This window comes from Phalaenopsis equestris, unplaced genomic scaffold (assembly GCF_001263595.1).
Source record: "Phalaenopsis equestris unplaced genomic scaffold, ASM126359v1 Scaffold000055, whole genome shotgun sequence".
Classification (NCBI taxonomy): domain Eukaryota; kingdom Viridiplantae; phylum Streptophyta; class Magnoliopsida; order Asparagales; family Orchidaceae; genus Phalaenopsis; species Phalaenopsis equestris.
Genome location: NW_018164497.1, coordinates 1,369,167 through 1,395,584, shown reverse-complemented (window position 1 = coordinate 1,395,584; position 26,418 = coordinate 1,369,167). Strand labels below are relative to the sequence as shown.

The 26,418-nt window shown below is 35.5% G+C and overlaps 1 protein-coding gene across 2 annotated transcripts in view; it reads right to left on the bottom strand.

The window, feature by feature from the left end:
- The window catches only part of LOC110019395 (beta-galactosidase 3), a 104,974-nt gene that overhangs the window by 50,274 nt on the left and 28,282 nt on the right, over positions 1-26,418 (bottom strand). For both annotated transcript variants that reach the window (XM_020717032.1, XM_020717033.1), the window contains exons 6-12: positions 25,617-25,760; positions 25,361-25,449; positions 19,238-19,343; positions 19,074-19,161; positions 18,841-18,959; positions 8,594-8,758; positions 6,928-7,136 (exon numbers count right to left, since the gene is read on the bottom strand). In XM_020717032.1, coding sequence (XP_020572691.1) covers positions 6,928-7,136; positions 8,594-8,758; positions 18,841-18,959; positions 19,074-19,161; positions 19,238-19,343; positions 25,361-25,449; positions 25,617-25,760 — 920 coding nt within the window. The remainder of the gene's footprint in view (positions 1-6,927; positions 7,137-8,593; positions 8,759-18,840; positions 18,960-19,073; positions 19,162-19,237; positions 19,344-25,360; positions 25,450-25,616; positions 25,761-26,418) is intronic.

The window sequence follows — 26,418 nt, the reverse complement described above, 5'->3', positions numbered from 1 at the left end:
GGGAGGTGGGGAGGGATACAATGGATGAGTCTGTGTGAGAGAGAGAGAGAGAGAGAGAGTTAGCATGGAGGAGGCGGCTGGCTTCTCCCTCTAGGGTTTACTGAGTAATGGCGCTTAGTTACTCTTGTGTGTTGTTGGTGTTCTCTCTTTTGGTTCAAATTCACTTCCCAAGTGTTGTTTTTGAGGTTTTGGTTTGTTGAGTACTGTTTCATTGGTTTAAGTGTTAGCTTCTTAATTTTTAAACTGTTACATTTGGTCCTCTTTATTCTTTTGTTCTTTTTGAATATGGAGAGGCCGTTTTATTTGGAAGCATTGGGAGGAGCCACAAAACTTTCACTCATCTCAACCAATCATTTAAAACTGAAGTTGCTCAGATATTCTTCCCACAACATTTTCATGATCAACTTGAGTCAGAAAAGGCCAAAGGATTTATTAAGAAGGCAATGAGAAAAAATGGGAAATTAGCTCTTATCTTTCAGGATAGGCGCAGTTAGCAGACCCATTTGAATTCACACTGATGGGGAAGTTTACTTACTCTCATCTTAAGATGGAAGTAATTCGTAATTTGTTTTCAGATCTAAAACTAGAAGGTAATTGGAGTGTTGGATTAATTGATGGAAGACGCATAATGATAAAGCTTGAAAAAGAGAGATTATGGATTGGTTTTCCAAATGAAATTTTCTGTGGAGGGAGTACCAATGAATGTTCTTGAATGGCCAATTGATTTCAATCCCCAAGAGGAGCTTCCTATAATCTATGTGGATCAAATTACCTGGTTTGAAATTACGCTACTTTAGGTGCTATATATGGTAAGCCAATAAAAGTTGATATAGCAACTCACAATCTTACTGGACCATCCATGGCAAGAGTGATGGTGGAGAGGGACATCACCCTACCCTTTCCTGATTCAATCTGGCTAGGCTCCCCTAACTCTGGCTATTGGCAAATAGCTGAAATAGTATACCTACCTTATTATTGTTCTAAATGTAGGATGATTGGGCATACAATTGACCACTGCTATGTGGCACATCCACAACTCGAGAAGGATAGGAGTGGCAAAGAAGCTTTGGTGGATCCAGAACCTATAATAATTGCTGACACAAACAGGAAGGGAATGGGAAATGTGGAATAGACAGAGAAGAATACTGACAAAAATGTTGAGGTCAGGAGTCCTTTGCTCTCATGTGAGAATGGTTTGCTACATGTCAATAATGCTAACAATGCTTCTGGCCTGCTTAGAGTGAAGGGAGAGGTAGCTCCTAGCAGATTAATCCAATCAAAACTTAATTTAGATTGATTGAAGATAGGGGAAGTTCAGAGCACACAGCAGATTTGAAGGGTAAAGAAGTGGAAGTCCATAATGAACCAGTTGGCGCACAACAGGTGGACAAGGTAGCTGATAAGATGCAAGCTATATATGATGATGTGGAGAACAGGTTGACAGGAGAAGAAGTTGCTATATCTTCCGGGGAGGAAATTCTACAAGAAGCGGATATTCATCTAGCTCAGGCTGCATTAGAAGATGAACGGCTGATTCAAAGAAGCAGAAAAAGGAAAGCTAAGGGGTCAAGAGAATTGAACCATTTATTCTCTTTGGGTGCTGTTGCCAAGGCAGATAATATAGCTAATCAATTGGAAAGAAATGGCATCACTACCCTTAGGAGGACAAGGGGATCTGTTAAATACTTTACTAATGATTTATAAAATTTTGATTTGGAATGTAAGGGGTATAGCTGGCAGTGATACCTCCAATAGAGTATAAAACATTATTAGACACCAAAAAATTATGTTACTTGCTTTGTTAGAGTCTTTAGTTTGTGTAGAAAATAATAAAAGATGCCTGAGAAGAATAGGATTCTTCAATTTTGCTGCCAACTCAAAAAACAAAATATGAATTTTGCGGAGGAATGCTGTTGATGTGGATATCATCATTTCTGCTAACCAATCTGTTGTTACCAGCGTTACAATGGAGCTTTAACCCTTTATTTTCATTGCTGTGTATGCTGGGACTTGTAAAGCTGATAGAGTGGAACTGTGTGAATTCATCACGACTTTTGGTGCTAGCTGTGAGGAGCCTTGGGTAATTGGAGGGGATCTTTTTATGATTTCCAGTGCTGGGAAGAGAAAAGGGGGCAGAACACCTAATCAGAAACAGATGGACCTGTTTAATGATGCTACACAGGATGCTAACTTATTTGAATTTGGCTATGTTGGTTCGACATTTACTTGGAGAAGGGGAAGAATCTTTCAGAGGTTAGATAGATTTTTTTGCTAGTTCTGATTGGTTGGGTCAAAATTCTAATTATTTAGTTCAAAATTTGAATAAAACAAATTCTGATCATTCTCCTATACTATTACATGTCCTGGACAAGACACAACCCAGCAAAGGACAATTTAGATTTCTCAATTTCTGGACTTCTAATCCCAATTTTCTGAACTTTGTAGAAAACAACTGTCAAAGCTCTCATTATGGGAATCCCTAGGTCAAACTTTTGTTACTCCATAAGAATTTGGCCTCAGCTTTAAAGAAGTGGAGCTGGAAGGTTTTTGGGGACATTAATAAAAAAGTAGTGGATGCTGAGGAAGTGATTAAAAGAAAAGAACAGGATTACTTCAATGAACTAATTGAGTTGGGCGATTTAGCTGCTGCTCAGGACTCATTGAATGATGCTATCAGGATTGAGGAAAATTTCTTGAAGCAAAAGGCCGTGGGGTACCTATTTGTAGATGGAGATAGGAACTCTTCTCATTTCTATGCTTTTATTAAACAGAAAAGGCAAATCAACAATATTGGTAGAATTAAAAAACCAAGAGGGCAAATAAATAAATGAGAGTCAGGAGATTATTGAAGATGGCATTAAATACTTTCAGGAACTGTTCAAGGTAACTCAGGTGGAGGATAATGCATTCACTGCCGATTTATTTAATGATATTAGAAGATACATCCCTGACATTCAGCTTACTGAAATTCTAACTCAGGAGGAGATTTACACTGCTGTCAAGAACGTAGATGGATCCAAATCTGCATGTCCTGATGGTTTCTCGGGTGTGTTTTATCAATCTTGTTGGCCTATCATTAAGGAGGATATAGCAGCAGGTATCCAATAAGTTTTCAGTGGCAGGGATCTACATAAATACTTCAAATCTGCTGTGATTGATTTGATCCCTAAATCCCAGCAAAGTCTTCAATGGTCTGACTTCAAACCCATAAGCCTCACTTCCGTCCTCTCTAAAATTATCAGTAAAGTCATAGTGCCATCTCTAAAATTATCTGTAAAGTCATGGTGACAAGTCTATAGCCACACCTTCACTTGATTGTTAGTCCTTTTCAAGCAGCATTTGCAAAGGGAAGAACTATAACTGATAACACTCTAATTGCACAAGAGTTAGTCTTAGATATTGACAAACATCTTTCATTGTCATGAAAAAACACAATTAACTGAGGTATCATTGATTCACTCTCTCAGAAGATAAGTTGTTATTAGCTGGCTAGGCCATTTTATTTTTTTTCTTCTCCTGTTGTGGCTGATTCTGCTCTTCAAGTTGAAGCTGAGGCAATGGTGGCTGCTATTTCTCTGGCTAGGATCTTTCATTGTCATCAAATCATGGTGGAGATGGACTCACTATATTTATAGAAATGCTGTATGGGTCTTGCTGCTGTCCATTGGCAAATTTCTCATCACTTCAGAATGGTATCCAACATGACAGCAAACTTCAAGATTAAATAGTCATATACTCCTAGAGAAGGAAATGTGTCTGTTGACTGGTTGGTTAAACATGCTTCTAACACCCAAAGTATTTTGATACATAAGTCTCCTCCTCCTTATCTTTTGACTTTGCTGAAAGAGGATCTACTTGATTTCACTTATGTTAGATGCAATGGTTGAACTTTCTTGATCAATGAAACCTTTTTGACCTAAATATGTGAGTGTGTGTGTGTGTGTATGTTATGTTGCTTGATACCAAAGGTAATCCAAATAACAATAAGCAAACCAATATTATTACTGAAAAAACCAATAGGCGGTTATGACCAATACGTTGAAGGGACACAAACAAACACAAGTATATCTCAAGGGTAGTGGAGGTCTGCTAGGTGGGTTGGAATGGGAATGTTGGGGGTGTTGGAGGGTGGTGGACTAAATGGGTAAGGCTTCTTGAAGGTCGATGAGGTGTGGTAGGGCTTGTGGGTGGTTGGAACAATAACAAAACAGCAAAGGGAAGGCGTTGCATGCTGTAGCAGCCAAGGTAGAGGGCTGGGACCGTGAGTAAGCAAAGCGGGAGGTCGGGACAATGGTTGGGAAGGGAAAAGCTGCAGCAAAACAGTAATGGCAGCATGTCTGAGGCAGGAAGGCTATGGGCAACCAAAAACACCAAGAGGAAGAGCTGGCAGCTGATTCGAAAGGACAGCAGAGAATGTGCAAGGGAGGTGGCCGGAAAGAGAACTGCAGAGAAGAACAACGGTGGCTGTCCTGGATAGCTGCATCGAAGAAAGAGGTGTGGCAGCAAAACAAGGGGAGCGGTGAAGGGAATGTAGAGGATAAATACTCCATTGGGAATGAGTTATAGCCAGATCAGGATTCGACCCTTGGAAGAAGTTCGACCCTTGGAAGAAGGTCAACACCTTGGGCGAGCTATAATCGGAGCACCACCCGTCTTTGGATACAACTCTGAAAGAGAGAAACTGAGATATCGACGACTGTCCTGAATAGAAACAGAACAAAAACTAATAACCTAGACACATGAATCAAAGATATAAGGCCAAGGTAATTAGGATTGGCCCCACTATTGAAAGGAGGCCCCAAATCCACGTAAGGAAGGTCGGTCGTCCCTCAATTTGTTGTTCTAAATCGGTCCTAGGTGGCTAGGAAGCTACCTGTCCTGTCCAAGTCACAAAATTGGTTCACGGTACCATAGCAAACAATGGGAGACGTTTTTTGGGTAGCTCCCACATCATTGCGCCTATGGATTATGTATACATGCTCAATGTGTTTGAGTAGTATGCGACCTCATCTAGCTTCGTTTTATGTTTTGTAGATTCTTACCTAATGTTTGAATAAAGTGTTTCACATTCGAATGACTTGTCAAGTATGCATACAAGAAAAAATATGTAAGCATTATTGTCCCTCTCATTAGAAAACAGATGACTAGATGAGGAATTATTGTTTAATTGTTGCTCATTCAGGATAATATGTTGTACTATTTCATACGGCAATATCATAGTATATATTATTTTTAATATGAGTGTCAATTGCACTATTTTGCATATCTTCAAAGGTATAAATTTTTGTAGAGTTATGATGTTAAAAAATAATTATAAAGCGCTCAATTGATTAGCAGTTGTGGTTCATCTATTAGTTTTTAGTCAATTGTTATCATTGGATTCTTTTGGTATTGTTAAAAACAGAACTATTATGGCACTAAGTTGGGGTGATTTGTGATTGTCGGTTAGTTGTTTGCTTCTTCTCACATATCACATGACAGTGACAATATGAATATGATTCATCTTGCTAAGAATGATATTTTTCATGTCATGAAAAAACACAATTAGCTGAGGTATCATTTTATTCGCTCTCTCAGAAGATAAGTTGTTATTCTTGGAGAAGATGCACACAACTCAAAATTTTACGGATATATTAATGATAGTAGTGACAATTGAGAAACTGAAGTTATGCTTAGCTTCAGTTGGATTTCATGAAGGTTAAGACCGGGGGTGAGTCGCAAGATGGTATATGACTAAAGAATGATACATATGGAGATGCAGGCATGGAGAAAATGTGTTGGGTGCAATCAGTCTTTAATGAAAGATTGTTATGGTGTGGAGCTTGATTTCGAGCACCAGAAGAACCACAGCCACAACAACAGGCAACAAGCAGGAGAGGAAACCAAGCGTTTGGCGCTTTAGAACCAAGCTACGATTTCCCCTGCACCGAACCCGAGCACCCCTGCTACCATGCGAGCACTGTTGCACCCAATTGTGGGCAACCCTGTGCCCACCTCTCAGGTTCGAGAGTTCCCAGTTTTGTTTTTCATCCCAAGCGGCCAACACTCAAGCATCAAACATTGGGCGTTGTTGTGTCGGGTGCAGTTTGTTCTGTTTCAATTTAAAAGGACATTTTCGAGCGACGTATGATGTGTGTTCTAGCAAGAAAATTCCAGAGTGCAAGTTTCTTTGACATTTTTCAGGTAAAGGTGAGAAGCATCAGAGAGGAGAATTCGCGTGTGTTTCTCTTATCAGATCCAGAGGAAAGAATTGGAGCAAGGTCCTATAAGCTCCTTCAATTATAGAGAGAAAATTTGAGTGTGTTCTCTGTAACACACTCTGGTTAAAAGTAAAAATTTCTTGGCGGTGTGACTCTATGATTTTTTTTTTCCCATTTTCAGATTTTTCCACGTTAAATCCTTGTGTGCTTTTCTGGATTGTCTTTGTTGAGCTTTTGTTTGTCTGTTTTTCTTGAATCTGTGTGATCTTATTCTGTGGAGTGATAAAGTTGAAGCGGATTGTTTCCACAGTCCCAACACTTAAAAGTCTTTTATTTCTATTTAGAAATAAGATGTTAATTTAAATAAATTCATTACCACAACAAAGCTGAAATTTCTAGAGCCTCTATCACCATGAGAGCTTTGCAGAAAGAAATGTTTGAATAATATTCAGTTTACGGGTAACTAACAGAACATTAAGCGTTTGTTATACATAAGGATATATAACTTTTTCTTCACAGGTAAACAAACATTAGACGATGGTCAGTCACGCAAGAAGTACAATTGCCTAGAAACTCACAAAAATATGGAGCATAATAAACCATAGCATGATGAACTCGCAAAACGCATGTAAGGTCATGATTCATCATTTAACAATGAATAAAGGTAGCAGTGAAAAACCATGCTTATCAGCTATATCCACGTAACCATGGTAATGTTGGAACTAACCTTGTTGAATACCAGAGATAATCGGTAGTATCCTTTGTTGTATTAAGATGATCAGCAAATCCATGCCGCACAAAGTCAGCATTCTCTGCTGTCCCCGTTTTTTCCTTGTAAATATGCCACTGGAGGCCTTTAGAATCCTTCCCCTGATTTGTCTTTGAAGCCACTAGACTTTCAGGCACCATATCTACCATGGAAATTTGAGAACGAACCTGAAGACAGTCATGCAAAAGAGAAATCGTACACTAAAAAATGCGAAAATGCATTTAGAAAGCAAATATGTTCCAAGCGCTGTACAAATAGATTTGGGCCTCTAGGTTTCTAGGTACATAGTATTAGTTTTTGGGTTTCTCCTTTTCAAAAAGAGATTGAGAAGTATAGTTAGCTGCCTAAAGCAATTTCAAAACTCTGTCCTAAAAGCAGCTGATTCAGGGTAAAGGTTTCAAAAACCAACTCAGCCTGCCTAAAGCAATTTCAAAGCTATGTTCTAAGGGCAGCTTTTTCAGGGAAATTTTCTCGAAAAAGCAACTCAGCCTTTCTATTCGAATGAGATTCACCTGCTTTGCGACAGCTTTCTGCTACTACAAAACATATAAAAAGCCCATTTGAAACTTTAATCGCCTTAAATCATTTTTGCGTTTCCAATTGTCTGAAGAGACGGAGAAAAGTTTGTCATATAAATAAATAAAAAATGAGGAAATAAAGTAAAGATTGAATTGTATGCTGAGAAGACAGAAAGAGAGTTTAAATTGTACGAAGTTATATGAGAATCATTTTCAATTGGCAAAGATGGCTTCTCTCATTCTGTCTTTATTTTGACAAAATCTACCGAGTTACCACGCTGTAAATCATAATAATCCATATTAATAAAAGATCCAACTCTGTGTAGGCATGTAAATGCATTGGTCAAATAGTTAAAAAATATAATGGTGTAGGAATACCAAGTAGATGTCCCTCACCCATAAGCTTAACTTATTTGGGTTGCAAGCATATTTTGATCGTTAGGGTGTCTACTCCAACTTCATTCCCCTCCTTATTTCATATTCATTGACATGTGATATCAAATATGATAGTTTGATAGGAATGAAGTCATTCCTATAATTTGTAGTTCTCATAGATCTCGGCCATTCCACCATGGTTAAGCAAGGCTCAAAACAAATTAATCCCACGATTTGTCTGCATTGTTGAGTGAGTGCTAAGGCAGTAATATTTGATATTGTTTATATTTAAAGAAGAGTAATTATTAATCTGGATAGCTCTCATGTGAGGGGCAGATAGTTAAGGTAAATAAGAGAATTATCTTTAGTCTCACAACAAATAATAAAACAATATTTTGGTATAAAATACCAAGCGTTTTACCACACCTGGCTTGGGTTCTCGGTGAAAACAGGTCTGAACATTGGTGCATCTAGCCCAAATTTTCTTTAGCTCACTTTTACCATTAGATTGCAAAGTTCATGTAAACAAGTATTCATATAAATTTAGAAACAGCACAAAATGTTTCATTCATGGACTATTTCTTATTTCACTAGTGTTATTGTATAAAAGTGTTGAGCATAAATAGTACACAACCACAAATGCTAGAACTTGGAACATCTTCTTATTTTAAGATATAGTACCAGAGCAGAGCAAGAATATACTCAAGGAATAAAAGACATACGAAATGCACCTTTGCAGTATTAAAGGCTACGGTTTTGCAGTCAGGAAGTATACTAACTGACCAAGCTGGAAGATGAAAGGATCTGTTCTGGAATACTATCCACTTCTCATTTGTGTCATCCATATTAGCTAGGAAAGCAGCACATGTTCCGGAAGAATCAGCATAAACACTGGCCTGTGAATGCAGAAAGAACATGAACAAATTTATACCAATTAGACAAGAAACTGTTTAAAAACAAAAAATAAATATGTTAATTGAAATTCTATGATGCTACAAATTCTAAAATAGAAAATTTCCTGTAAAAGAAATTAGAAAAGAACTTGTAACAAATTTGGCCCTTTTGAAATACTGCTGTTATTTTAAGGATGAAAAAAATTCGAAATTATTTAACAGAATGAGGATCCAAATTTGTTTAATTTGATACTGAAACAAAACTTTCCTACAGAATTTCCCATATAAGAAGATAAGAAACAGATGGAGGTTTCATTGTTCTGGACAACTGATGTCAAGATTTCAAACTTTTAAATAATTACTTCAAAATTAATATGATCGGTAAAGTCATGAACTTAAAACTAATAGCCGTTTATCCTTTATTTCATTTGACATACTGGAAAATGTTCCGAATTTGGACATCGATAAAAAAATCATGTCAACATGAAACCTGCATCAGCATATCTACTTCCATAAGAAAATTGGTGCGAATTAAATTTAAAATAGGCATTAAAATTTTGGATAAGCCTGTGGGTATGGGTGCGGAAATTTTTCTTTGATGTGGGAGCAAAGTTTCCCACAGAAATGTGATCCCGTGATCAAGCAGTTCGCAAGTGTTCCCGCGATGCAAGATTTTGTCTATCATAAAATCTACGTAACATGATGGCAGGACGACAGAACATGGAACTGCCTGATTCTGATTTCAGGCCCAAACTTTCTTATTTTTCTGAATTCTTTCAATTTTTTTTAATTCTAGGTAAGGTTTCAATTGAGAGTTTTTATATTTTGTTATTTCAGATTTGGGAAAACTTTTGATTTGTTTGCATGTGTTTTAAAGATTGTATCTCTATTTTATACCCTAATGGAGCGTTGTATCATTTTTCTTTTGCAAGTGATGTGACTGTATCTTTCTCAAGAACGGGTGGTCGAATCTCCACGACACCCGTATCTTGATGTAACTCCATTCGACCAGTGCCATCCATCTGACAGCACCGAACTGCTTAAATCTGATATCCCATAGCAGATTTAATTGTTTATCTCCATCCAAATGCCACCAATCGACACCTATCCCCGACCAAACCTCGTCAAACTCCCATATTTCATTCCCCCGGTATTCCACAACCACTTCCCCACTAAATCCCTTTATCAAATATCATCTAGAAGCCCTAGCACAGTATTATTTAGTATCAGAGCCCGCAAGCACTAAATTTTTTTAAGGGTTTTGTCTTTCATATCCTAATCCAAAATTTTTTTAAAAAAAATCACCATTCCCAAGACTTTGTTACCACAAATCCTTATCTTAAACCTAAATTTTCAAAAATGAAATGTTCAAAACTTCACCAAAATTTCACTTCGACACCTACCACCAAAACCTAAGCCTCGATCAATCTTGATTTGCAATCCTGCATCCGCTTGAAACATGATCGGTAGGAAAGGATGACATACTGCAAAAGAGAAACCCTTAGTGCAGTGCCCAGGAACTTATTATGGAGGAAATGCAACGGAAAATCCTCCAACAACAACAACAAAAGCATGCCTCCATTGAGAAGAAAAAATCTAGTGAGGTCATCGATTTCCACAATGGTACCGAGATGAGGAAGTAAATCCTTTCCACCAGCCAGTTTCTAGTGACGAAGAATCACTACCTCCGCAATTCAGCATGGAACATCAGAGAAGAACCAGGATTTTGGAGTAAAGATAGATTTACCAGATTTTGATGGTTGCATGAATCTAGATATTTATCGAGTGGTTTCAAATAGTTAAATGAATTTTCTAGGTATCAAGCTCAAGAAAAATGCTTCATTGTAGTGATTGAAACAACAGCATATTCAGCAGCGAGAAGGGAAGAGAAAGATCATCATGTGTTCTAAGATGAAAAGGGGGATGCAGCACAAATACACTCCCCCACATTACTGATAAGGCATGTTCATAAAACCCTACATCCTACATTCAAGAGACACTTCTATGGAGAAGTGCACAACTAATTTTGATCAATTTATGCTAAAATGTGAATTGGTGGAATAAGAGGCACGCATTGGCAAGATATCTGGGAGATTTGAAGTCATCTATCAAGAATGTGGTGCAACTGCAACCATTTTAATCCCTACTCGATGTTCAAACCCTAGCTTTGAAGATGGAGGAATAGCAACATCATTATATGACCGCCCTATCTTTCATGCAGAGTACAAGATCAAATAACAAAAGCACACCCAATGGTGCACCTAAGCCAAACCCGCCAAAGGAGAAACCCGCATAGAGTGAAGAAAAGGTTGAGATCTTCAGTAGTCTTAAATTCATCCCAGTCAGTAAATCCTTCAAGCATCACAGTTTTGGGCATGTCATGTCTGATTGTCCAAATGGAAGAGTGATATCTTTCACTTAGTAGTGAGTAGTGGAGGAGGCAAGAGGTGAAAACCCGGAGGAGGAGAATGAAGAGGAATACCAGCTGCCCACAAATGAGAAAGAAGTGTTAGTGATTCAAGATGAAGAAATCCATGAGTTATTGTTGGAAGAAATCCGATGTGTATTCAATCCTCCGTCAAAGCAAAGTATTTATATGTTAGCAAAGTATTTATATGTTAGTATTGAATTGTGTTTAAACTGACTAGATGAAATTGTATGAATTTGGAGCTATTTTAAAATTTAGCAAACATTGAAAAAGACCAACAATAGCAAGAATGATCATCTATGAACAGTAAATAGTATTTATTTCCTTAAAGATAAATGATAGGGGTAGAACCACATACACATGAGTGAACAGTAATAAAGAATTCTTTAGACCTAGAGATAAATTTGAGAAAAAGATGTTTGTGACTCTTAAAGGAGTTAGAGCAACTACAAGAGGGTTCAGATATAGAAACGCTTGGAGATTTGTTCATCTAGAGATATCTGTTGCAACTTCATGGCTGAGGCAATGATCCAGGTTTCGAACGAAGATTTCTGACTTATGAATGAAGATGAGAGCAACGATTTGGTATAGTCCATTTCAACTAAGTCATCTAGAAATGGTTTGGTGTCACAACCTAGCCCGGGACTTTGAATTAACCAAGGTAGGTACATATGGTTGAACGGTGGGAATTAAGTTTTATATATTCATTTAACATTTAACAAATGAAAGAACAACTAATAAATTAAATTAAAACAATATATTTAAATTTACCTAGTCATTGGTTGTCCACGCCTTCTATAAATATTTTTTCCTTTTATCTCTCATTTGTTTAATCATTTAATTAAACCTGAAATGATAATTAAAATAGGAAGTCTAAACAAAGCTAGTAATACTCACACTCCTAAACTACATTAATACAAGAAAAGAGAGAAACAATACATATGCTAGTTAAGTTTTTAATAAACTAATATAAATATTTGGTGTTACTCAATGAACCTTACCATATTAATAGCATATCGATATCATTTTATATCTACACAAACATTATAGAAGCACCGTCTAAAAATCATACCACTTAAGATAATTTAATATAAATATCATTTTTCATTAACGTGCACGAAAATCTTAGCATTCTCATGATAGTATCATAAAGACGTGACTCCATTATAGTCATTTATGCACATACAAACAATCAATATAAACATATCATTCATATACTAATCGTATTCAATTCAATATACTACATATAGCATACACCAATGCATGATAGTAAATACATATATACATTCATAACAATGTGACAAATAAAAAAATTGCATATAAATTAAAATAGAGCTTGGACAAGTATCATCATCTATAAATCCAAAATAGTGGAGAATCAAAATATTACCATAGAATAAAAGTACGTGATAGGGTTGGTGTAGCTCCAATGTTGGATAAAATTAGAGAGAGTCATCTAAGATGTTTGGTCACATTTAAACGTCAACCATCTGATGATCTAATTAGAAGAGTAGATGTTTTAGATTCGACTTATGTTAAGAAAGGTAGAGGTTGACCTAGAATGACTTGGGCATAGTATAAAAAATGATCTTAATTTATTAGAATTAAATGAAAATATGACACTAAATAGGACGCAATGGAGAAGAATTCAACTAGCCGACCCCACATAGTGGCATAAATGTTTTTTTATTGTTGTTGTTGTATTTGTCTTGACGTCGATTCATTTAAAATTTAAAGCCTAACATAAACATGGATATTCATATAAAAAATAATTAATTTATTATTTTAATTATATAAACATTTACATATACCTTTATAACTATTGTCATCCAATTTCTTCTAGTTTTTAATGAAACGTATAACAAATTAATTCAGCCACATTTTTATTTTAAAATTAAGCTACCTCATATATTTGTATTGCTATATGTTATACAATATTGCATTTAAATAATTTATTTTCCTAAACCTTTAACATGCTTAACTTAGAAAGCTTAAAATAGGCTTGTAAACCTAATTTCATATAAAAAATAATTAAACATTTAAATTAAGCATCATAACTGAATTCCTTCCTGCAGCAAAATTCTATTTTTCATGCTTTGGTCGTTTTCACCAATTACCTTTAAACAAGTATTAATACAATTAAAATCAATTTAATATAGTTTATGGAATTTCACTTTAATTAATTATAATTAATAACTGAAATAATTTAGTATCTTACTAATCCTCTCCCTTGCCCTAATACTTTCGAACCGAGAGGTAAGGTTCGGTTGAGCTTTTAACCTACGTGGAAAAGTTTGACCAACTCGAAAGCTTTCGATCGAGTGATCCTACAATCGCAAGTGCCCTCCATTTCTTTCTGCTCGTGAGTATCACTGGCTCAACCTCAATTCCCTACTAAACGAACGTACAAATGTCGTCGTCGCTTTCTTCCTCCTCTCTGCTTGTAGCAGAGCACGCTGGCTCGACTTCGACTCCCTCTCGCACAAACGCACAAACTCACCCCGTCGCCTCAACCTATCGCTCGACTCTCATATAAGTAAAAGTAGCCTCTACTGTTCCCCCATACGAGTGGATTTATACACAAAAGCATCCATTGGGCTTCCCAACCCTCTCGCTTCACTTCCTCCCTCTTTGGCTTCTCAACTCCTCACTTCCCAACCCTCAAGCTTTACTTCCCCCCTCTTCCCCCCTCTTCGGCTTCTCAACCCTCTCACTTGACTCTTTGATTCCCCTCATGGGTAAATGAAACTGGATTTCACATTTGGTTTATCTTATGATCCTTGATAGCAAAACCAGCCTCATTAAAAAATGTTATAATTATTGTATGTAGCTAATTGATGAACTAAAAAGAGGTTGTGTGATAGTCTAGGAGCATTAAGAGACAAGGAAGAATCAGCTTGCATTGGGGAGTTGAGATAAGTTCATGTTTAGTGTGTGTTATGGAGACTATTGAAGTGTGTGTTATGGGGACTATTAAACAATTTCCTACCATCACATGTTCATCACCTTGATAAGGAGATGGTAGTTGCAAGTTATCATGATTTGAAGTTAAGTGGAATGAAGCACAGTGTCCAAAATCCCCATTCAATGGGTTTGGAGTTGGTTGCATCCATCAGAGAAGTTTTAGGGAAAGAGTTAAAGTTAGTTTGGTGCCTGCATACTTCAGCTATATCTCCATTTTTGCAAATTTGATAGCTAGCAAGAATAGTTGCAATTCGACCTCCCCTATTCTTAGTAGACTGAGCACCTCCTTTGCACAGATGGCTATTTGGAGTTTTTCCTCATCCTCTGGTGAGATTTCATCCACCCCTTCATAGAACAGTGTAAAGAGCCACTTGTGTGATAATATTTTTGGTTGTTTCCACAACAATATTGATTTCCTCATTGCATAAAAAAGAATATAGGTTACCTGCACTCTTTGGCTCAAGTCTTGTTTGAATTGAGTTTTGAATGATTGATAGAAGGGTGAAAGGTCATTGAGGATATATAAGATTATAGTTCATTGTCTATGTGACCTCTCGTTGTAGAAATATTGGCAACTAAAGATTTTATCTCAAGAAGATATTGCGACATGATTGAGTTTCTCATAGAGATATGCTGAAGTTGTTTTTAAGTTGAATAACTTTGGAAAGATTCGAGGATTACAGTTCTTTTGCTAGTGTATCTAATATGGTTGCAGTAGATCCAAGATTGAAAATGTAGTGTCGAATAGACTTAGAGATTGTGGGGTAGAGGTCAGTGTTGATGGTTTAAAAAAATAATATAAAAAAGGGAGAGAATCAAGTCAAAAAAGAATTTTAACTACTCACGCCAAATTCATCAAATAACCGCTCCAGCTATTTTCTTCCTTACTCAAAAATATTTCAAAAATGGCTCAGGGTGGTTTTCTTTGAATCACAGTGAAGCCAAGCTATTCGAACAGCAAAAATCAAGCCGTGCTTCTGTCCTTAATCCTTATTTGCCTGTCAAGCGCGCGTCACTATTGCAAATAGAACTAACAAGGCTGCAACAATGGGATCACTGCGTATAAGAAGCTATGAAACTTCCACTTCTCTCTATATTGCACACCAAAGTCAAAGCCCTTTCTCTCTTACAACAATGACTCTCGTGATCTAATTGTCGTTGAGCACGTTGATTTATCGATGTTCTTCTCCCAATTGCACTCAAACCTACCTTAGGAGATCCCAACCCTTGGAAAAGCAACAATGGGATAGCAGCGTGTAAAAACCATCAAAGCTTCTTCCCATTCGAACTGAAGGTCAGAACCTAATGTTAGCATGTGATTCTTCCCTATCCACTAAAATCGCACGTAATGGAAGCCCCTGTTTTCATGCAACGAAAAAGTTAGCCTTTACGCTAACAGAAAACCAATGATGGGATCAGTACATACAAAAGCCTTTTATGTTTACCTGCTTCTCCGCTCGTTCCTAAAATTTTCTCAATATAGGTGTGGCTAGGTCAAGCTATGAAGGAAGCGACGAGAACAAGGTATATATCCAAATATAGATGTTTGAATTGTACAAAAATACTTTGTTGCATCCTATTCTTAATCACACACGTTGTTACTGTTTGAAAGCTCAACCAAACGACATAAAGTCAAAACATGAGCTTCTCAACATTCATTCCCAGTTTTACTCTTACTCCTTGCCTCAGATGTGATCCCAAGCCACAACTTCGCTTCTAATGGTAAACACAAATAGAGTTATGGTATTTCTAAATATATTATGTATTATATATATTATATAGTATAAAAATCAAAGGTATAAAGAGAAGGAGAGGAAGTAAGAAAGAAAGAATTAAGTGGTAATTCATTGAGCCAGTCAATCACATTTTATCAAAAGTATTGTCATCTCACGAGCAGAGGTATAAATGCAAAGGAAAAAAAAATGCTTGCATTATTTTCATGCAGGATAATTGAAGAAATGCTCATGTCTCATAGACCGGTAGATTAGAAAATTCTCCAGCCACAGTGTCTCACGACACCGACCATCGCGTCTTATAAACGGTTGGGCCGGCTGGCAACCATGATATAACCCCCTCAAACAGGAACGACGCCGAGAGTCTACTGAAATTTTGATTAATTTTGGATTTCCAAATGCTTTAAAAAAGAAAACTAAATTATTTAAACTTTGAAAAGAAATAAAATGAAAATGAAGGGAAACATAAATTGTGAATTAAAAGTTTCAAATTCAACTTTATTTGGAAGTGATCAAATAAAAATCAAAATCATAATGAAATAAATATTTACGTGATCTATTTAAATACATAAATTGAGGCTAAAATTAATTTGGGCTAAGCTTAGGCGCTGATAAAATGACTTAAATATGAAATATCATAAATTGGGCCTAAATAACATAAATATCATTTTCAAAAGCCAAAGTAAAGCTCAACATTTCAATATTGTCACCGGATCTGCAATTCTAATTTGCAAGCAGATAGAAGATGGTTCTTTTTAAATCCCAAAATATATAATTTTGCATGCGCTTAAGTATAGATAATGCCTCAAAAAAATTGCCTTGAAATATGTGCAAGTAAATCACAACCTTTCAAGTAATTTTGCAAGTTGTCACATTATGTGCAATTACTAAAGCGTCATGTTATACTTTGGAAAGGCATAACACATTATGATAGTATATATGTGTATAATCTCAAAATTAATTATAATTTACCTACACAGCTTCAGATAGAATTCCAAATGTTTTCATGAATAGCTTAGCAATGTTGTGCGGGTTGAAGTCAAACCTGCACTCAAACAGTTTATATTTTAAAATCAATCAATTGGGTCTCCCTATCTATAGAGCAAGGTTGTAAGTCTCACTCAACTAATCCAATTTTTTTAAGAACAAGAGTTGACGAGTTTAATAATTTTGAAATAATATGAATACCTAATATAAAAATTTACAAGTTCAAATCAACTAGTCTGACCTTACTCATTAGAACTTGAGTCAACGGGACAAATATATCAAAGATATCAAAATTGACAATTTTCAAACATACCTTAAACATGAATGCTTTAAATATTCAAATCCCCGATGATAGTTGAGTTGATAAAAATTTTCAACCGAAGGGAATTATTTTCAAAATTAAGTTTTAAAGTAAATTTGAATGAATTCAAATGATGATAAAAACAACGAGCTCAATCCTCTATAAGCAAGATAGAGTTGATAAGGTTCAATGCCAATTAATGTATCAATCCTGAACTCGATTCTACGTAAGTAGGGGAGAGTTGACAATGTTCAAATTCAATCATATGTTCATGTTAAGCAAGTAAAGTTGAAAGTGTTCAAATCAAGCAATTAAACCCCCAATGATGGTTTTGATGACTGAAGATTTTAAATAGAGAAGTCAGCTTTCAAATCAATTTTCAAATCTATTTCTTAAAACAACAAATCAAAACACTAAAATTAAATCGATCATACAAAGGCTTAAAGAAAACAAATCAAAATATAAAAATTAAAATAAATCACTTCAAAATTTGAAGCAAACTCCATCTACCTTCATCAGCCGTTTGTCAGGGTGGACAGGTTTCTGATTGAATTCAGCTTATAAAAAGTGATTATAACATTTGGTGTATCATTATATTCATACAAAAAAGTAATCCGAGTCAGCTTACGACCAAAGCCCTATAACTTGATGTTTGTCGTCAAATGACACTATCATATTACGGTCACTGTCGCAACTTGTATGCTCCCTAGCAGGATTCTATCCTTTGAATTGTGAACCATAAGAGTACAATTGATCGGCATAACATCTTTTGTCACCAAAGGTCGACTTAAATTTGTACCCTTAGACAAACATCCATCCTAGATATACAAGGGTCCCTTTAGACGACGCAACTCATGGTTACTGACAATGATTCTTCAATGAGGTTGGGATGAATACCAACTCTAACTAAATAAATCAGGGACCATGAAGACCCGGGATAACACTCATGGGATCTTGATCAGGTTCGTCATCATTTCCCTCGCCATCCACTTAAGTTCCAAGTAATAAATTTTACAATTTAAAATGTATGTCTGTTGTTAAGATATGTTAAATATTAAGTGGTTAATGACTAGCCTTAATAGAAAATGCTCTTTCATTATCGGAAGAGGTAATTAACCATATAGGTTTGCGCCTATGAGAGACCTCAAACCTCATATCAGAAAATCCTCATAAAATGAAGGTGAAATCTTAGGGTAGTGTCTTATCTATTATTCTATCTGTCTTTTAAAAATATGACCCTCAAAGCTCTCCAAAAAAAGGAGAGTTCGAGGGTGTCAAAATTTTTGAAGCCCGCAGGCAGCTAAGAGATTATGATCTATAAGCTGCTAGGTAAAAACTGGAGGGTTTGGTGAAGCATGCCATATAGTCTGTGATTTGAGTGGGTGGGCATACTGAGGACAAACTAGAAAACCCTTCAAATTCATTTGTGTTGTATAGTTTGAGAAGTGGAAACTTTCAAATGGGGTAGTCAGCAGATAGTTGAATACTGGCAATAGTTTGACATTAGACATTAGAAATTTGAGGTAAGGAGGCATGGTGATTTTGGTCATGGTCAATGAAGGGGAGATTTCTATTTTGTTGGCAAAAGGGCAGCACCCTGAGAGATTGGGCCATTTGGTTAAATATGAACTCAAATAACATAATCAAATATGAGAACACCCAAAATAATAACCTCTTGCAAAGGGCCTAGAAGCAGATGAGTCGGATCACTGTACAATAAAGCACGTTCACATAACTTTATAGATTTGTGGAGGTCCTTCAAGTGTGCCCATTTTGGAAGCCTCATTAACCCTGAAAACAGAATTAATGCTAAGCACAAAGACGAGCAACACAGATGAGAAAATTACAGGGAAAAAAAATTTGCTGAAATGAAGATGAAAACTCAAATGAACTTGAGCATTATACCATATTCATCAATCGGTGCATCATAATCATAGCTTGTTGTGATGAATGGCCCCCCAGAAGTGCGACCAAAGTTCGTACCACCATGATACTTAAAAGAAATAGAATTGCAGCGTCAACCAAAGAATAACATCAAAAGAACCGTTTAATCTCAACAAAGGATATACCATGTAATAATTTTGAAGACTGCCGCCTTTCTGGAAAAAACGGGCAACAGAAAAAGCAATATCTTCTGGTGGTCTGTGAGGATTGCTTGTTCCAAAGGTTTGAAACCTGGTATTGATCAAAAACTCACATGGAAGCAACATAAGGAAACGCGTAATGAAATAGTCATACTAAGAGGGCAAAAAGATTGCCAGGAAACGCGTAATGAAATAGTCATACTAAGAGGGCAAATCACTTCTCCACATTTCATGCCATTAAAAAAATTGCTCTTTGTAGATAAAAGCAATTGAAAATCTATCGTTTGGTAGAAACCTGTGAATCATTAGGATGACGGTCACTGCTGAAGTGTATCTTGCTCCCTATGCTAATAAATTTTTATTATCTTACAAATTTGAAATACCACCATGAATTTGGTAGTTAAGATACTTTATTTTTTGAAGCTGGTGATTCTTAAACTCTATGAAATTGTCGCCAAAGAAATTTCAACAGCACGAACTAAAACTGAAACTTACATTATTTCTAATAAGACCCATAAATAGATCCTTACATTAATTCTACTAAAACCGATAAACAGAGCCTAAAAATTATTGACCTGAGATGATTTCAATATTAAATCAGATACAAACTAACCACAGAAATATACAATAATCTCGTATATGACGCGACGCAGATAATACATCACTATATGTTACTCAACCTAAATACTATACTTATAGACAAGCATGGCGTGTTTGGGTACAAAACAGTGGCGATCCGAGATAGCGGGAGACCATATAAGGGATCGCGATGTACAGAAAATCATGGGTTCGCAGACTCCGTGACCGAAACTCGTGAAAGCTAGGAAGAAACGCATAGGACCACAGCGTACTAGGAAGAAATGATGGGATCGGCAGTCACAAATCGCGTTAGCTAGGAAGTAAAGACTAGATCGGCATACAGCGGAACTGAATCTGGTGATACGGTTGCAATTGGAGCAAGATGTGAAGGCTTAAAGGATTCCATTTTTGGTGAGCAAAAATCATCCTGGGAGGAATATCTCAGCCAAAAAAGTATATGAGTTGGAGAAGAAATTGGAAGAAGAGATAGTCAAATCAGATGTGAGATGGAAAAAATGTTCTCAATTATAAAAGGAATGTTCCTCCATAGAGAACCGATTTGAGGGCTGATTCGGGAGCTTGAAGGAGATGGTGAAAAGCTTATTGAAATGCAATCCAAGACCCCGTCGAAATTCTTGGCTAAATAGAAAGGGAAAAAAATCGGAAGAGAAAAAAATAAGGAGAAATGCATCCACCATCAAAAACCCCTTACTAGGGCTCCAATGGGGGTGGAGAAGAGATTTTCGATGGAGGGGGTTGGGCTAAAACATAGAAAATGGGTTATGCAAGGGTTATGGAGGAGCACGAAGAAGGTAAAAGAGAAGCTGGAATAGAGTATGACTATGATCGAATGTGTGAGCTTTATCAAAGGTACACGGGGGGAAACACCAAAATGGGGAATTGGGATGGAGATGTTAAGACTAGGAAGTTGAAGATGTCTATCTTCGAGGGGAAAGACGCACACGGATTAGTGTATCGGGAGATGCGATATTTTGCGGTGAATGGGCTAAATGGAAAGGAGAAGCTCATGAAGGCAGGGTTCTGTTTAGAGGGAAAAGCCCTGGCATGATTTCAATGGGAGGGAGACTAGATAGGCAATCCCCTCGTGAGAGGAATTTAAGGATTGTTTGTTAGAATGTTTATAAGCCATTTGAGAAAAAGACCTATAGGGGAATTCTTTGTCTTGACTCAGATGGGGACTATCATGGAGTATAGTGAAAATTTTAAGATGCTATCTGAAAGTTTGAGAAGGATATTGGAAGACGTGTTGGAATGAACTTCATGAAAAAATAGAAACCAAAGATTCTAGCATCCTTTCGTATGTTGAAACAGCAAGGATTGAGGGTAACTATGGAATTAGCACAACTAGTTGAAAATAAAAATGCAATTGAATAGGCCAATATGAGCAAACACAAGTAAAGCGTCATACTGAACTGCTACAATCATGACGATGCCAAAATATTAAACAGTGAAAGTCAAGAGGGAGGCTCCACATGGCATGAATAATGGGCTACAACCAAGAGCGACATTTAAACGCCTTACAGAGATAGATTCAGAACAAGCAAACAAAAGGGTTATGTTTTAGGTGTGATGAAAAGTTTGTCTCATGACACCGTTGCAAGGATCAAATATTACAGGTTCTCATAGTGTGTGTTGAGGAGGCAAGGGATCATGATCCAACAGCAATTTGTCATTACTCCCCTTGAGGACAAGGTGTTTCTTTGAGAGGAGAGTATTGTTACGTCGGTGTCTAAGGGCAATTTTATCTTTTATTAACCTAAGGACAATTTAGTCATTTATTATTATTACTATTGTGAAGATATATAATTAATATGTTTAGGATTGACTGAGATTGTGGTTAAGAGTCTTAGGGTTATAGTTTGGGAAAGATTTCCTACCACTCCAATTGTAGGATTTGGGAGAGATCGTCTACCTCTCAAATTATAGATGATTATCTCTATGTATTCGTGTTGAGTTGTTTGATGTTCTTACAATAAAATATTTGGTTGTTCTAATTTTTCTGTGAGAAGTCGTTCTGATTCATATCAGTCCTATAGAACAATAGATTAGAAGACTTCCTTCCAGCTGCAGTGTCTCATGACACTAACTAGCACGTCTTATAGACAGCTGGACAGCAAGCAACCCCCTAAAAGGGGACGATGCTAGGAGGCCACAAAATTTTTGGTGATCTTGGACTTACAAAAATGATATAAATTTGAATTGCTTAGTTTGAACTTTTATTGACATAAAAAAATAATAAAAGAAAATACAAGTTACAAAATATAGAATAATCACTCAAATTATGATTTAAGTGCTTATAAGAGAATAAAATTAGGCAAACTGGACATATAAAAGCTTATTAAAAATTTGATAACCAACCAATTTATGTGATTGGGCTTCTCTTTGATTTCAAATTCAACCATACTTGAAGGTGATCAAATAAAAATGTCATAATGCAAATGACTTTTTATGTGATCTATTTGAAAACATGAATTTGGAGTGTGGCAAATTAACTTAAATATGAAATCAATAAGTCGTGAATAAGTTTGGGGGCTGAAAAATTGACTTAAATATGAAGCAATCAAGATTAGGGCTAAACTTGAGGGTTGACAAAAGGAATTAAATATGAAATATCACAAATACATGAATGAAATTTTCAAAATGATAAAATAAAGATCTAATACGCCAAATTCAAAACCAAATTAGCAATACACCTGCTTGAGTAAAAAGGTGAAAAGAAGACAATTCCTTTTAAAGCCCAAAATAGAATCTTGTGTGATTCAAAGCCACAATATTGCAAACATTTCAAGTTCTGCATCAAGGTTTATACAAGCTTCAGAACTGCTTCTTAAGTTACATGCACTGTTTTGAGACATGTGTGAGTATTTCTAAAACATAAGAATAACTTTGGAGCTATAAATGCTTTAAGATGTTTACAAAATAAATCAAGAATGCAGAATTCAAAATCTTGCATATATTTCTTGAAGTAAATTTCATATCCAAGTCATGGTTTAAAAGATCGTGGAAATCCTTAAAGCTTGTAAAATCTTTTGAACTATTCAAATATATGAAATTTAAAACACCAGCATGAGCTCCAACAAACATATAAAATACATAAGATTAGGTTCAAGAATGTTGCAAGGGCTAACTTAAATTTAATTTTATGAACTCATATATGCTCCACCAAATTAAATAAGTGCTTAAATTTCAACAATTTAAGAATACCGCACAAGTTAAGGTTAAACATTTACTCACTTGATCTAATAAGCGAGGAAAACTCTTTTAGAAAAATCTATGATTATTTTTAAGAGTTAAGACCACTTATATTTTAAATAAAATCAAATTCAAGTTAATCAAATCACACATGCTTTCAATCGGGTCGTCTTCTCTATAAAGCAAAATTGTAATTCTCACTCAACTAGTCAGATCATCCTCCTCTCAAGAATTGGAATTGAATAATGTCCAAATCACAAATAACAAACATAACAATTTACAGGTTCAACTCAACTAGTTCGATCTTCCTAGAAACTAGAATTGACGAGTCTAGTAATTTTTTAATAATATTTAAATCACAAATATAAGAATTTGTAAATCCAAACCACATAAACTAGTCATCTTTCTCATAAAGACTGGAGTTGACATGAATAACATTTTATAATATTCAAATATCAAATTTTAAATAAATTTCAACCATAAATGTTTCAAATATCTAAACCCCGAAGATGGGCAAGCTTATAGAAAATTTTAAGTGAAGATGTCTATTTCTATACTAAGTTCACAAGAATATTTTAATAAACTCAAAAGATATAAACTATAAATTCAATCCTCTCTAAACAAGAGAGATTTGGTAATATTTAAATATAATCATATATAAATCTTAAAATCAATTTACAAGTAATATAAAGTTGACAGGGTTCAAAGAGAGCAGTCAAATCTCCAATGATGGCCACTTTGACTTAAACTTTTAAATTAATTTTCAATCAAGTTCTTAAAATAACAAACAAAAATATTAAAATAAAAAGCAATCATCTAAAGGATTCAAGTAAATAAATCAAAATTTTCAAGTTAAAATAAATCACTTGATATTAAAACAAATGTCATCCAACCCCCACAACAGTTTGTCGAATATGACAAATTTTTTATTGATTTCAGTCCACAAAAAGCTAATTTTACATCGAGTGTATCAATATATTCACACTCAAAATAATCTCACATTAGTAAGGACGTAACTCGAGTCCTCCTTCCATGTGGTTTGGTCCAAAGGCTCCACAAAAAGTATTAGTTGTAACCATTGTCCTAAATGACACCATTATATTACGGCACAACCAAGACTCATATGTTCCCAATGATTTTCTACCCTTTAAGTTGTGAATCAAAAAGGTAAAATTGATTGGCATAATGCCTGACAGTCAAGGTTAACTTAAATTTGTTTTCTTAGAGGAACACTCACCCCATATTTATAAAGGTCTCTTGGATGACGCAACAAATGGTTGTTGATAAAGATCTTTCAGTCAGTTTAGGTTTGACTGATTGCTCCGACTAAGTAAATCAGCGATCACGACAATCTGTGATGACGAAACTATCGGATCTTGATAGGATTCGTCATCATTTCCCCTACCATTCGATTTAAGCTAAAAGTGAGAAATTTTATAATCTAAATCCTATGAACGCAGCTACTCTAAGTTGAATATTCAGTACTTGATGATTGGCCTTAATCGAAAGTGCTCTCTCATTATCAGGAGGGATAATTAACCATAAGGGACTGTGCATATGGGTAACCTTGAACCCCAAATCAACAAGTCCTCGCACAGTGATAGTGAAATCTTAGAGTAGTGTCCTATCAACAATTCAATCTGTCTTCTAAATATTTGAACCTCAAAGCTCTCAACAATAAACATCACACAGAGTCCGACGCGCCGAATTATTGGAGCCCACATTTACAACTTATTTTTTTATGTTTGGTTTTGATATATAATGTGAATTATGCTAAGGTGATGTATATGATTAAAGATATTATGTATGTGAATGCTAAAATTTATTAAAGATATTGTGTTTGCATATTTTATTATTACTGGATTTTTAAATGATAGATGTTATTATAGATTGTTATATATGTTAGAATTGTGTATCTCTACCATCTGCCGTCTGTTTATGCCTTCAAAATTCTAAGCTCCCAGGTCAGGCCATGACGAGACAAATTTCCCTCATAGCCTATACTCTCCTCTTCTATTTCTCATTCTATCATCTGCTTCTCACTTCTTCCCTCCCTTTCCAGCTACATGAATACAAGATGAATAAGAGGCAAAAAAATACAAGTCATTCACATTTAGCTTAAAATATATTATATCTGATATTGAAACCAACCGTAAACCATATGCTCCCTTCTGATCCATTAAGAAGTTTCAACTAAAAAAGCCAAGGTTTACAAGCTTAGCGTGACTTTTGCATGCATGAAACTACACTTAAGAGCAGCTGCTTACTTCACATTAGAAATGAAATTTTAATATCAGTGATTTATTATGTGCTTACCACCCTGGCCAATTCTCTGTCCAAATCATTGGTTTGTTGGGAGAGTTTGGTACAAATTGATCGCAATAAAAAGAGTTGCAAGTATTAATCTGTCAAAAAAAATACACCAATCAATTCATTCAGCATAAGATTGTAATTTTAGAATTGGAACAAGTTCGAAAAGAAATAAATCTATGAGAGGCAAAAGGAATCACGCAATCAAAACACAACACAAATGGCTGACATAAGCAATGATATGCTAATTCTTGATCCTTACCACATGTGCAGGTGCATCATACTGCTGGCACATAATCCAAGGAACACCAATGTCTTGAGAAAGTGCCATATCTGCAGCCCACATTGCATAAAGCTTCCCACCATCTCCATAAACTTTTTCAATATCGCCATATTCATTCTCAACCTAAAACGAACAAATTCTAATTGTTATTGAGCTGTTTGGTTTTAGAAGAGACCAAGACCCAAAAAAAAGAAGCTAGCGCAATCAAAAAAGGAATGATTGCAAACAAAATATACTAAACACTACAATGACATTAAAAGCCATGATATTGCAATGCAACCACAAGTGGTTTCTTTTTTATAAATTGATGTGTATTAGTGATGTTTTCGTTGTGATTTTTACTAGTACAACACAAAATTTCTTACTATTTTACAGCCCAATTTTTTATAACATACCACCCTATTCTTTTGACATTCGCTAACATACACCAGTAGTCAGACAGCAATAATCTCAGATAATATTTCATTCTTAAAAACAAATTCTACTCAGGTGATTTCGAAAAATACGAAATTGATGTTAAAGGCATATGAATTTTCTCGTTTTACTTACAGAAAAGGATAAATCAATCTTAATGAATGTAATTGGGTCAATATTTTTTGTATTGATTTATTGCAAAAAATGGATAAAAATATATTTAATTATTAAAATAATGCTAAATATATATTTAAATTAGGCTCATTCGAAAAATGAACAAAAATTAAATGTTAAATAGTATTTATTCTTTATATTTGGCACGAACTAATAATTTATAATGTGAAGCAAATCATGTACAATAAATAGG